The following is a 13,683-nucleotide window of genomic DNA, read 5'->3' on the forward strand; positions in this document are numbered from 1 at the left end:
CTTCTATATAATAAATAAATAACTGAAGTCAGAGTATGATTCCTTATAATGCTCCAGTCTTCCATGGTTTTTTTTCAAGTATATTGAATATTTAAAATAAAACTTATTTCTTATTATTTTTAACAATTTCTTGTGGCTTGGAAGGATTCCAGTAAGTTTTGAATATTTCATCTCTATAGGTTTAAAATGCCAAAATGGCCAAGTTGATGTTACATGTTTGTCTGTTAAGAGGGTGTCTTGAAAGAACAAATAGTGCAATTTGTTACTTACCAGTGGGGCCTTGCTTGTGGACCACAAGTGGTATTTGCATATCATGCACCCATAATTTTAAAGGTCTTTTATGACAACTCATGATTAAAGTTTTGACACAAGAAGGTTTTTTTAGCAGAGTGTGACCCATTAAACTCTAGTATGTTGAGTCTCTCAGGAAGAACTTAGTTTTATCAGGCTGTTGCATAGAGAAAGTTAATGACACAAGGCTAGTGTGGCAGTAAAATTTCTTGGGTGTTTCCAGGTGAATTTTAAATTGTGACTCTGTGTAGCTTTCCATACCTGTAGGATATGCCTGTCCTGAACTAGAGGTGCTATAAATGCAAGAAATGGGAAAGACCAGATACCTTTGGACACCATAAGGATGAGATGAACTGTACTTTGCAAGAGACTTTTTCCTTCTATTGGGTATAGGAGGAGCCTAGACCTCACTGAGATAAGTGCAGCCTTTGCAGAGAGAAGGGCCTGACTGAAATTCAGTGTGTGAACCCACGCTAAATATACTCTCAGCTAAGTGGCTTTGCTTTGTAAGAAATGTATTGGTGTTGGTTCAGTCTGAATTGTACTGAAAATCCTAAATAGTAGGAGTCAAGCAATCAATTAATGCCAGTCGAGTACCTGTCCTGATCCATTTACCATGTTCTATCATGTTGCTGATCACTTTTCTGTCTGTAGAAGGACCTGGTTTTATACTTGCCAGGGCACATGGTCCAGAAGGACATTCTGGAGCAGAAGGGTTGGCTTGCAGCCATAGTCCTGAGCAGCAGGTTTACTGACACCCAAGGGATGGCAGTGGAAAACAGCTAGAGCTGTTCTCTTCCCTTTCTCAGCCAAAACATAGAATTTATATTCCTTGCCTTTTTGATTAATTATTTGCTGCCTGCAGTGTATCTCTTGGGAATGAGAAATGAAGTGTAGAGGGCAGTTCTCCTCAAGATAATTGGTATGAAATTTAGCAAGACTGACAGTGGCTGTTAGGTAGCTCTGCTTGCATAAGAAACGTTCTTTGCTCTGTGGGACATGTATGTTTTGATTCTATAATGACTTTATGCCATCTGAGATTGAAACTATGAATATGTAAGTCTTACTAGAGGACTAAGAAGAAGTATTTCTGGCAAAAATGCTTTAAAAGTAATTGCCATTTAATTCTACTCCATGGTTGGAAATGTAAATCTAAAATTATGCTCTTGGATTAATTTGTAGAAACTGATAGTTAAAGTAGGTCACCAATAATAAAATCTTCTAGAGAGATTTTTAGTAGAATAGAGTTTTTTCCCAATTTATGTTGTTTTTAAAATTATGCTTATTATTATTTCATTGGTATGCATTATATGAGTCTGACTCTGTTTAATTTTAATAGGATTTCAGGATTGGTGAAACCTAAAAAATTAATTTTGTATATAGTCTTTCTGTTGAATTTCATGCCATTTTATATAATTTATCTTATATAAGACTTGTGAATTCTTAAAGAACTTCATTATGCCTTGGGAGTGGTATCTGGATTGGAGACTAGCAGCTGTACAACCCTGCCATCCAAACAGGTTAAAACTGTGGGAAGTGTACAGATTCAATATTAGCCTTCACTTAAACCTGAAAGGACAATAATTAAAGTATTTTTATAATTTATATGAGCTAGTAGCACTGATACTTTAAAATGTGTTGAGTTCTGAAAATCCCTTCTGATGCATTTATTTCTCTCTTCTCTGCAGCCTGCTGTAGAATACAGAAGTCTTCTGGATAAACTTCACAGACTGGAGCAGGACTGCCTGAAGAGATTCCTTTTTGTAAAGCAGGAGGAATATTTTGCAAAGGCTTATAGAGAGTTGGCTGTTACCCAAAGAAAGGAGCTCCATACAATCTTTTTTACACAGATAACAAATGCCACTTCAAAGGGAGAACTGAAGTTGGAAGCAGCTAAAACATTAGTGGAAGGTTACTCTAAAATACAGGTAATATGATATCTCCATTCCTAACCTAAAGGCAGAATACACACCTGCAGTAACTTTTGAGACATGTTTCAGGATTAATGTTATCTCTTTCATAACTACCTTTCGTAGAAAGTATTTTAAAAAATTATAATGCCTTCATTATGCACATCTAGACATCTGCACAACTGTATATTGAGGCATATGCACATGTTCAAAAGCCCCTAGGCATCAAGTGCTCTTGCATACTTCAGAAGATGTACTGAGCTCCCCAGTCCAAATATGTTGATTATTGAAATTGTGGTGTGTCTGAAGTACTATGATTATGTACTTAGAGGGGTTGAGTATCTTCAGGTTTTATGATCAAGGGGGTTGATGAAGAGTATGTTCAGGACTTTAGTTTTGCTCTGTTACATTTTAAACCTCTTGCAAGAGAATAGCTTGAGTTGTTCCTCATGGTTTGCTTTTTTGTTTATTTGGTTTTTCCTCCATTTGTGTTGAAATTTAGTGCTCTGATTACAAAAGTTGTGGGAAGTTTTCTTCTGGCTGCTTCTTGAGGAAGAATATGATTGTTGTGGTCCTGCAGGTTGAAGGGGGAGGTTAAGAAGCAATATCTGGAAAGTGTATGTCAGTGCATGTAATGCCCACTCCTAAAACCTGATGCACAACCTTACATAAAGAAGCTACAACTGGCTACTGTCAGAGGGAGATGCAGCAAGCACTTTGTGCAGAAGATAGTTAAGCAGCCAGGTCAAACAGAGCAAGTAAAGAAGGTTTTGACTGTGTTTTGGCTGCTCAGAACTGATCATGTAACTAGGAGACCTTGTCTTGGCTATTTATGCTAGAAGAATGTCTTTAGGCATTGTGTGCCTGTGGTCTCTACCCAGACCCATCTGTAGGTGTCTAAACATTTCCTCTTCCCCACTATTGGAAGGCATAACTTCTAAGCCAGCCTGTGTGCAGTGGGCTTGGCTTTACCTATGCTGTACTCAACATACATGGCAGAGGGTGCTTTGAAGCCATCTTATAGGCACCTTTAAAAATGTGAGCCTTTATGTAATCATACAATATGTCATATGAACAGTTCTGCTAACACTGGTAGGGTTGCATGTGTATGTAATTGGGGATAGCTGATCAAATGACCTGTTAACTCAGGACACTCAGGACATGCACTAATTGTTCAGGAAAGTACACACAGTATTGAGGTAATCAGGCAAAAAGCTCAGCACGTTATTTATTTTGTTTTGTTGAAATAACCATAATCATTTAATGTGATCATTAGAGTTAAGTTGATATAAGCTTATTGTTTTACACTTGTAGGAATTTTTTAACTTTGCCCTATTAATTAACAAATTGGTCTAATACAGGTGTTACTGAAATTAGTGTTACATCTCATTAAACGTTCACATTTGTTCACATTCTTTCCTTTAGGGTGACATTGAAGAGCTAATAGATTTTTTGCAAGCTTCCAAGAAATATCATCTGAATAAAAGATTTTCTTACAGAGAATATCTTATAAGTAAGATGCAGTCAAGGGATTCTCGTGTCTCTGCTCTTATAAATGCTGCAGCAGCCCAGATATCAAGTCTCATTAATAAGACAGAAAGGTAAATAACTCAACTTCTTTCCTTGTCAGCAATTTGACTACATTATCTCATAGACAACAAACTCTTCAAAAGTCTTTTTTCTGTGTTACCTAGAAGGAGAGTTGCATAAAAATGTTATCTTTTAGTTAATGCTAAGAAAATGTTTTGTAACTGATTGACTTTGTTAGTTAAATCCCAGCAGGTGCTAAGGTGAGGTTTGTTATCTGTGTCCTCTTTGTACAGCACAGAGATGAATTGCTGGGAGCACACGTAGTACCTGTAATTATTGTAATTCTGAGCTCAGTGGGAGCCAGACTCATGTAAGATTCTCAATGTTTTTAAACATTCATTATTTACGTAAAAACTCATCAGTCATGTGAAAACCCATGCCAGAGTCCATTGCAACACGTACCAGTGAAGACAATTTGTCTACATGCTTTATGCACAAATATCTGCATTTAACAGAAAAGAATAATTTTGATTCACTTGTGATTGAATGTGTTTCAGGAGCTGGATGTACAGTTTTTCTTTTTGAAGTGGAAATCATTAATATCTTCTAAAGAAAGTGGATTAAGTTTATAAATAATGTAACTGTAGGATTTTGACTAGCAGAGAATATACCTGTTTCCGGGAATTAAAAGGTATTGTCAGGGAAGTAAAAAGTAAACCTGGAAATGGACTGTTGTAATACATGCATTTAATTTATTTGGGATATCATAGCAGATCCAGGCTGATTTAGTACTCTGTGATAGGATTCTCAAAATCATGTTAGAGAGTTAGAAATGGTGACACAGCAGACACACACAGATGTTGTTATTTAAAATTGTGTGGCTGTGTGGAGCGCCGAGAGAGACACCGTGCTGCTGCCCAGAGAACTGTGTTAGTTTGGCATGTGGAGAGATTACTGAGGAACCTGCCAGGGCAGCAAAACATGTCAGTGTACAGGAAAATAACCTAGCACTGCTGCTGTTGGTTCTGTGCATGCAGCTTAATTTCCATATTTGGGATGTCTGTATTGATACCAGCCACTGACAATATGTGAAATGTGCATTAAGAGAACTAGATGAACACTGATCTTTATGGTGTGTTTTTTCTATCATAATGGTAACTTAAATTAAAAATAATTTAATATTAGAAAGCAGAAAGTCTGTTAAAAGCTACCAAAGATTACATCTGTTGATGAGACAAAATAATTCATCAGGGTTTTTTGGTATCTTTTCCTTGCTTTTCTCTTTGATTGTCCTCTGTTCTGCCTCATTGGAATCATACCCTGAGTTTAGCTTGAATCACCCTGATTTAGCCTCGAGATTCATTGATTGAAGAGGGCTTCATCCAGTAGTCTTGCACCATTTTGCTAAGGTCTGCAGCTGTGTGGCTCAAACACAAAGATGTCCTGGAATAGGAAATACAATTCAGACAAGTCTTTAACAGAGAGCCCTTCCATCAGCTCATGCCTCTCTTTGGAATTCTATTATAAGGTCTGAGATGTTTTCAGAGATGATGTGGCTATATGAAAAGCCTTTGTGAGAGCCTCACTGTGTGACCATTGCAGTAAACCAGTGGGACTTCTTGAGCTGAAAACATTGGTTTCACCCATTGTTTAATGTCTGTTATTGCACCTAGCAGTCACAAACCAAATCAACTATAAAACGGAAGGGCACGGTGTTAGTTAATCAAAGACCTAATGGGTCTCATCCCCAAAAATGTATTAAATTTATTAAAAAAACCTTCCAAAACCCCCAGACTTCCAGAAGCAGCAAGCATTATTACCAAGATTAAAAATTAATTTTTCTAGCACTCTGCTATTAAACTTTCAGAGTATGCATTGGTTGGTTGCCTGTTGTCAAAGGACACGTGTCAATAGTTAGAGATACCATTTGTAGAGAAGTAATCCCATTTGGCTCTCTGGGCCTAGAACTGGTTGTTTTGCTGTTAACTTCCCACACCTGCTGCAGCAGTAATTCCTCTCAGACAAATGTTGGCCAAACTCTTATAATTCATTATTTAGGTTGTGTTACTATAAAACTCCAGAATGTAGTATCTCAGTTTATTTGTTGGTGTTTTATTTTCTACAGGCAAACTGAAATAACCTAGTATAACTCATGAGAAATTAATAATTTCATAACATAGGCTTGTATTTCAGTTTCTAACTAGAAAGTGGTTTTGGGAATGTTTACAAATTGGAGCATTAAAATGTGAGCAGCAAGAGAAGTCTGGTCTGAATGGTACTTTAAATTTGTAACCATAGTATCATTTTATTTTCACCTTATCTCTGAATCTGCTTGTCTAAATATAGATACAGCTCTGTCTTAATCTGTTTTGTCCAGCTTTATAATGGAGTGCCTTAAACTTACTGTTATAAATGAAATTCTAACATACAAGATTTAAATGGAGAAGAGAAAAGGTATAGATTAGATATACCACAGATAGATGCAGTGATAAACCATCAGATAGATATTGAAGGGACAAGTATTTTAAAAAAGAAGTTTTAATAGTACGTTTAAAATTTATCAAATAGCAAAGCAATTTCAAATTAACATGAAAAGGATTCTGTGTGGCTAGCAATGAATGTTTTAAAAAGCAAAATAAACCCAGACCAGTTCTAGGGAGGGCTGTGAACATTTCAAGTGAAATAAAGCAGCTGTATTTAAATAAAATGTCCCATTTTTCTGCCCTAGGTTTTTAGTACCCAGTGTCTTTTGAAAATCAAATCTGGACTGCAGTGCCAAAAAGCGGGAAAGGAGAATTTAAAATATTATCTGTAACTGTGGGTTTGAGGGATGACTACATAGGCTCTTTATGTTTTTTCTTAAAGAATAATGGGCAAAAGGTACTTGATGTAGTGTTTACCTTGAGTTGTTCTTGTTATCAAGAGAGGTGCAAGGTTCTTGATGTTATTAAACTACTGCATCTGCAAAACATCGTGTTATTCTTTTGCCAGTATCTTTTTTTTTCCCCAAGAAATTTCTTTCTTCTTCAGTCTCTTAAAAATTGAATTCAGTTCTTGTGACTCATTAGATACAAATGGTTGCAAGCTCCTTTATAAATTTATCCCAAAACCTAAAATTTTTAAGACCTCAAGAATTTCCTGTGCATTGTGTTCCTAAAGTGGTCAAAAGATTGAAGTAAGCACCTTATGCTGGTCTCATTCTTCTTAATAATCACCATTTATATGGGCTTTGTCCATAGAAAGTAGTTTTCCAATGGTGCCTTGGCTGGACATTTCTGGAAGTCAGCAGTAATTCATCAGTATGAAGCTTTCTAATAATCTTGAAACCTTTTCTGCTTGTAGCACTCTGCTGTTTAGGAAGGGCATTTATTGCCCTGAATTAGTTACATGAATTGTGATCTGGAGAAAAGCAAGATGCGAGATCAGCAGGTGGAATCCTGGTGTGTAGCTGTAGTAGCATGGGCAGAGTCATTCAAGTTCTCTCTGTGTAGTTTCTCTATAGTGATGTGATTCAGCCTCCGTGGACATTCTGCTTCATATCTATCTCCCTTTTGCTTTAATGATGCTCCTGCTTCTTCTCTAGCTTTCATGAAGCAATTTTCCTTTACTGGAATCCAGCATCCCAGAACATTGGTTCTCTGTAACATCAAATGCAAAGTCCTACTTTTTTATTTTAGTGCTCTCAGTCTAATTTTTTGGATTTTGTTCAATACAGAGAAGTCAAGATCTGTCTCTGATTGACCTATGATACAGCTGCTGTTGGCTACACACTTCACCTCTGTACCTTCCTTGGTGCTCACTGCCTTTGGGAGGATCTCCCTTTAAGCATCCTTGGCATTACCACTGTATTCTACTTCATTAAAATTCTGTTTGTTCAAAGACATGTGCCTGCACATTTCTTCAGTGATTAAATTGTATGCTGAGACCCGGCAGTTTATCATACAGTCTATACTGTCTCATTACCTTTCTCCTCTCCTCTTGTTTTGCATTTCTGTCTGGAGTCCTTTGAGACTAGGACATCTTTTATTCCTAATATTGTAATTGTTTTTATATTGTATTTATATGAAACCAGGAATTAAGGTGTCTTGCCAGGATTGAGCCTTTTAGGAATTGCCATAACACTGTTTAATGTAAGTTGACACATAAACTGACATCGTCTTCTGTGGTGGAATACTTCATCACCTAAAGTTTTAGCTGTAGACATACTGGATCTCTAAATAAACCAACTGAAGTACTGTAGACCCTTTTTTAAATCCTAAAGATAGGTAGCTATATATCATCTTCCTATCCTTCTGTGTTGCATGACTTTTCTTAAACTTTCATTTGCTGTGTGGTTCCAGCACATCTATCTTTTTCTACTGCAGACTCTTTTCACTGATCTGGACAGGGATTTTAATTGGATGCAGCAAGCCTGGGTTTATTTCCTCAGTACAAGAAAGGATGAAGGTGTTAAAAATAATATCTTGGTTATTATTTTTCCTTACTTCCTCACCATAATTAATTGCCCTTATTCACATATCTTTTGTCTTGGGTTCAGTCAAAAAGGAGGTGCAGGACTTATGGGCTAAAAACTTGGTGCTGTTCAGGAGTTTTTTGACATGACACTGAATTTTAACATTGATTAGTTTCAATGCAGAAATTACCTGGCCAAGAATAATGCTTGGTGGACTGCTCTAAAAATGCTGAAAGGTATTTTAATCCTCTTTGCAGATGAAAGCAATGCAATAGATAGACTTTGAAAAAACTCTGCAAAAGGAGGATCTCTTTTGTTGACATAACTGTGATAAAGCACATCTGAGTTTCTGTCCAGCACATACATTATGCAGGGGTGATGTTTCATGGCTTGCTCAGATAGTTGTGGATATTTGAGCAGAAGATGGGAAGGTGGGAATTACAGGATCTTGCCACCCTGCTTACAGTGCAGTAGGTGCAAACAAGCTAATTTAGTAATCTTCTACTTTGTTTTAGCTCTTATTTTGAGGATTTTGGTTGGAATTAGGTTGTCACAGTAGCAATAAATCCTAATAAACCAAAATGAGACTCTCCTTTCTGGAGAAGGGCTTGCTTACCACGTTTAGATGCTACTTTTATTTAGGAATTGGGCTAGGTATCACACAGGAATGAAAGCCGTGGATTCATTGAGTCCTGACTCTGTAATGTTCATGTCTTTGAAAAAATGGGGACTAGATAGGTAAACTAGAAGGTATCTGTATAACATCCAGGTTCAGGTCAGGAATTGGTACTTTCAATTCAAAGTTTCATGTTGACCTTTTCAACACCATATTTGATAGGTCCACTGTGTTTAATAGAAATTATAACTCACAAAAGTCAAACAGCCTGGTCTGAATTAAGATGTTCTTTTATCCTTCTGTTGAATAAGAAAGATTTGGGGAACTTGTAGAGTAAATATAATAGCAGGTAAGTTCTGAAATTCAATTCAAGTTTGTAGAAAGGGGGATTTTATTAACTGTTGCAGGCACTGTTGAGATCTTGTATTCTCTTTGATATTAAATAATGTAGCAACTGGAGGTAGAACACAGTCTTGATCTTCCACAATCTGCTGTTTCAGATAATTGAATTTTGCTATTATCTTGAAATTTTTATAATTCTTCTGACATAAATTTAATAGGAAGTATGAATATAAATATTTTGTGGATATGATTGCTTTGTCTATTAAAATTAAATTTTACTATTTTTACTTTAATACATACTTTAAAGATAAATTTGTTTTTAATGAGGAGTTGTAAGACATAAAATGTCATTAAATGAAAAAAATGAATATGCATAATATATAAGGTTTAAAATGTCTCATTTGAGTATCACTTACATTACAAACTGATACAATTAGTTTTGCACTTGCCTGTCCTTCCTGTCCATCTTTCCTGTCTATCTTTGCCATCCATCCATCCATCCATCCATCCATCCATCCATCCATCCATCCATCCATCCATCCATCCATCCATCCATCCATCCTTCCTGTTTCTTTACCATACACCTTCACAAGCTGCTTCAGTTCTGTGCTCATCTCTGAGATTGTCCTTCAGTTCTCCCATTCCTTATTTGCTTCTCCCAGATGTCACTGCTAAAGAAACAAAGATCATTCTTTGTGTCTATTTTGCTGAGCCTTTTTATGCTGCTAATTGCTTCAGATATCCTTTTGCTCTTAAGAATTTGGGATAACAGCCTTCCAACACTGTTATTACAGAGCAGGTCATCTTCCTGAAAGTCATTTGGCAATCCTGCTGGACCGAGCTGAGACTGAAATTAATTTTGTTAAACAGAAATTTGATCATGATTTAAAACAAGAAAAGCAGAAGCTTTGCCAGAAGCTCATTACCAAGCGAAGGCGGGAAATGCTGCAAAAGGTAATTATTTTCAATGTATTTATTTTCATAGAGCTTATAATGAATTAGAAATTGAATTAATTGAAAAATAAAATGTGGTTCTTGCAACAGTGGTTAACACTGCCAGGAGCGTGTTTTTAAATAAGTGCCAGTTGGTTTTAGCTCTGTACCACCATGTTCTGTATTAGTCATGCAGTAATTCATAGCTGTTCTTGTAGAAAAACCTGCAAGAAAGTAACTTCAGCTCAGCTGGAGAAACTTCTGAACCTCCTCTGCTTATTGTGTGTCTCAGGGGGTCATGACAAGCTTCTGTAGCATGCAGGCAGGCAAAAGCCAACTCACATTCAGGAGCTGGTGAGGGAGATGGCTCAGATGACAGTCACCATTTTCTGTGGTTTTCCTGCCCATGTGTGACCAGAGTGAATTCAACAGCACAGTTAAAATTCAGCTGCAAATCAAAACTATTTAAACGGTGCTCCACCTTTGGTTGCTTGTGGTAGAGCTTGTGTCATCTCAGCCATCTAAAAATCAAAGGTAGCTCCAAAAGATACAGGTCATCACATAATGTATGGTGACTTGCAGGTGATCTTTCAGGGAGCTGTCCAAAGGTATACTTGAAAGTTACCTTTCTCTGCCTAAAATATGTAGAAAATACTGCCTTGGATTAAGTGGTAGTTCTTAAGATGACCCAGGTTAGGTGAGGTTGATCTTATCTTCCTCAGGATGTGTTTCATTGCTTTGTGCTCTTTAATAGATAACAGTGTGAGCATAGAAAGCTGGCCTGGTGATGGTGACACATTTGTTATATTGATTCTCAGTGTAGGTAGCTTTGGTTTAGCTTTCCAATGAAACTGAAAGATGGGGAAAAAACAAACCCTTACTTTTTTTTGTAATTTTTGAAAATTCTTTTCCTTCTTTGCTATTTAATCCAGATTTACTTCTCTAATACTGCAAGATCACTGAAGTTGAGCTAGCTGGGATTATGTCAAACCACATGAAGATACATTTGTTTAGGTGTTAGCCCTTTTATCTAGCAAGACTCCATATTATCACAGCCTTTATATGTAACAATAGTCAGAGTTATCACAGACCTCCTTGGTGCTCCCAAAGCCAATGTGTTGAGGGCTAGCTAAGCCTCTGGACACTGAAAAGCAGTTTTGAGAACATGGAAAAGCAAAAGTATGAAATTTGAATTGCTGTGAAATTCATACTTAAGGAGCTAAAATTCGAGATATTCCTTTTTCTTAACTTTGTTCCTCCTTTTGGTAAATGAATCCGCAGAAAGAGCACCAGAAAGAGCAGCTGTCACTTGGAGACCACTTCAAAACTACTAATGAGATCTCTCACTACCTGAGACACTGGAAAAATCTTCTGAGTGATCACACCATTGAGTTTGAAGAACTTATTGAAAAGCTTGACAACGAGGCCAGTGAAGAGCTGAAGGAGCTTCTATTGAGCCTAGCACAGAAAGCCATTGAAGAGCTTAAATGTGTTCAGTGTGGAGTGTTTGTGCAAGAACTGGTAAAGCTCAATGTGCCAAAGTTATTCCTGCTAGAAGCTGTGGAGGAGCACAAAAAAGAGATGGTAGTTAAACAGGCACAGCTAGAAAGGGAGGAACATGACAAGAGCATGGCTGCTGAAGAGCTGCTTCAGCTCACCAGGCAGAAGCTAAGTCAAGAGCTGGAGACAGGCATCTTGGAACAAAAAAAGATCAGGAGCTGGGAGCAGTCAATATTCATGCAAGTATCTCTCTGCACTCTTAGTTACTATGGCAAAGAGAAGAGAACTGGGAGTTTTCGCACCTGTCCAGTTGTAATTCCTAATGATCAGTTCTCTGTTGGGCACTTGGGATTTTTTTTTTTTTTCCAAGCACTCAGCCCATGCAGTACCAGTGGGCAAGCACTGCAGTGGACATCCCAGGGAGCAGCAGTCTTGAACAAAGGTTTTGTACCTCCATTCATTCCATGGGAGGTATCATTTACACGTCTTTCATTGTTGTTCTCACTCTGTTCTTTGAGGTCCCACACTTTGGAAACACCAGTTAGTATGTCAGACCTCATTGGCCCCAAGTCCAAGTTCAATATATTCCTTCTAGCCACAATTCAAGCCTTACTTATCAGGTTTGTTTTAAGGTTTGGCACAGTATTTCCACCTAGTCCCTAAGTGCACAGTGCAGTGTCTGCCTGGCCAGCTTATGGCTCCATGGCTGCTCTGGCCTGCAGACAATGTCCCTGGCACCAAGCCCTGGGCCAGACAGGCATCATTGCACAGGCAGTGCTGCAGAGAGGAGTTCTGGCCCCTGGAAGTGCTATGGCCATTGCTGCCTGCTACAGTGTGCCCCTGGGGAGGTGGGAAAGCAGGTGGTGGCCTTGCCACAGTTGGGAGACCTTGCACAGGGAGAGCCCATGGCTGTGGACAGGAGTGGTTGTGCCTCTCACAGTGGGCAGCAAGGCACTTGAGAGATCAGGCAATGTTCATGAGCATTTTCTTCCTAGTTTCAAGTACATTTATGTCTGCTTGTTAGATTGCCTGAATATTTGCAGTATTACATTTCCTGTACAATGTCTATTTAATAAGAGACATTGTTAGAGACATGGGAACACGAAAAAATAAAATTGCAGCTTTAGGGGAAGCAGCTGGAACAGGCAAACCTATAATAAGCTGTGTGGCTCTGAAGAAAATATACCAAGCATAAGAGATTGAGCAGGGAGGGAGAAAAAAAAAGAGAAAAAAAAAAGACACTGGTAAAAGTTTCTCCTTCACACCTCTTCTTTAAAGCAAAATAGATTTGTATGGGCAGTTTTATACAGACAGAATCTCTATAAGTTTTCCTGCCACATGTTGTCAAACCATGTAACAGGAATATAAAAAGAAACTTTGCCCATTACATTTGCTTTGCTAAACCCATTGTTTTGGTTCTAATTTTAAGGGCTTTGTGTTTTATTCAGCATTTTAAATACTTTTCTGTGAGTCATTTATATGTATTTTCTAGCTTGTCTTAACTATCTCCTATTTACATTGCTGAGAGCAGACCTGCAGGAATATGAAGGTAGATTGTATGACCCAGCAGGACTTTCCTCTTTCTAACTTAGAATTTCATATTAATTGTGTTACAACCTGCAGTGTGCCTGTCATATTTGTTAGATACTATCTTTATTTGAAGCAGCAGTAAACTGTTTGGGGCTTTTTTCAGTAAAATGCAGGGAAATATATACCAAAAAATGCAGCAACAACTGTCCTATCAGTAACCCCTTAAAATCTGTCGCTGTCTTTTTTCAGTCCATTGTCTGTCAGTTACAGTATTTTGATGACAGATGCCAGCTCTCATGTTTATGTTCTCATCTGCTATCTAGTCTTCACAAAGCATTATTTTGAATGATAGCTTTTCATTTTTGTTGCTTATCAAAGAGATCAAGGTTTAATCCAAAATATTCATGAAGATTGTTAATGCTTACAGTCTTTTTTAAATATAGATATGGCAAAATTCTATTTGCTGTATTTTATTTTGTATCTCTCCCTACATATTTGTATACATGGATTTATAGCTTGGGTTTTCTTCCATGAGTCTAAGACAAAGATGACAAATGTTTAAGTATGCTATGAATGAT

The 13,683-nt window shown here is 37.4% G+C and overlaps 1 protein-coding gene across 2 annotated transcripts in view; it reads left to right on the forward strand.

Annotated features, from left to right (window-relative positions):
• The window catches only part of EVC2 (EvC ciliary complex subunit 2), a 65,614-nt gene that overhangs the window by 34,208 nt on the left and 17,723 nt on the right, over positions 1–13,683 (forward strand). For both annotated transcript variants that reach the window (XM_079307032.1, XM_079307031.1), the window contains exons 11-14: positions 1,980–2,219; positions 3,627–3,802; positions 9,937–10,096; positions 11,357–11,814. In XM_079307032.1, coding sequence (XP_079163158.1) covers positions 1,980–2,219; positions 3,627–3,802; positions 9,937–10,096; positions 11,357–11,814 — 1,034 coding nt within the window. The remainder of the gene's footprint in view (positions 1–1,979; positions 2,220–3,626; positions 3,803–9,936; positions 10,097–11,356; positions 11,815–13,683) is intronic.

The sequence above is a fragment of the Erithacus rubecula genome (assembly GCF_903797595.1).
Source record: "Erithacus rubecula genome assembly, chromosome: 5".
Classification (NCBI taxonomy): domain Eukaryota; kingdom Metazoa; phylum Chordata; class Aves; order Passeriformes; family Muscicapidae; genus Erithacus; species Erithacus rubecula.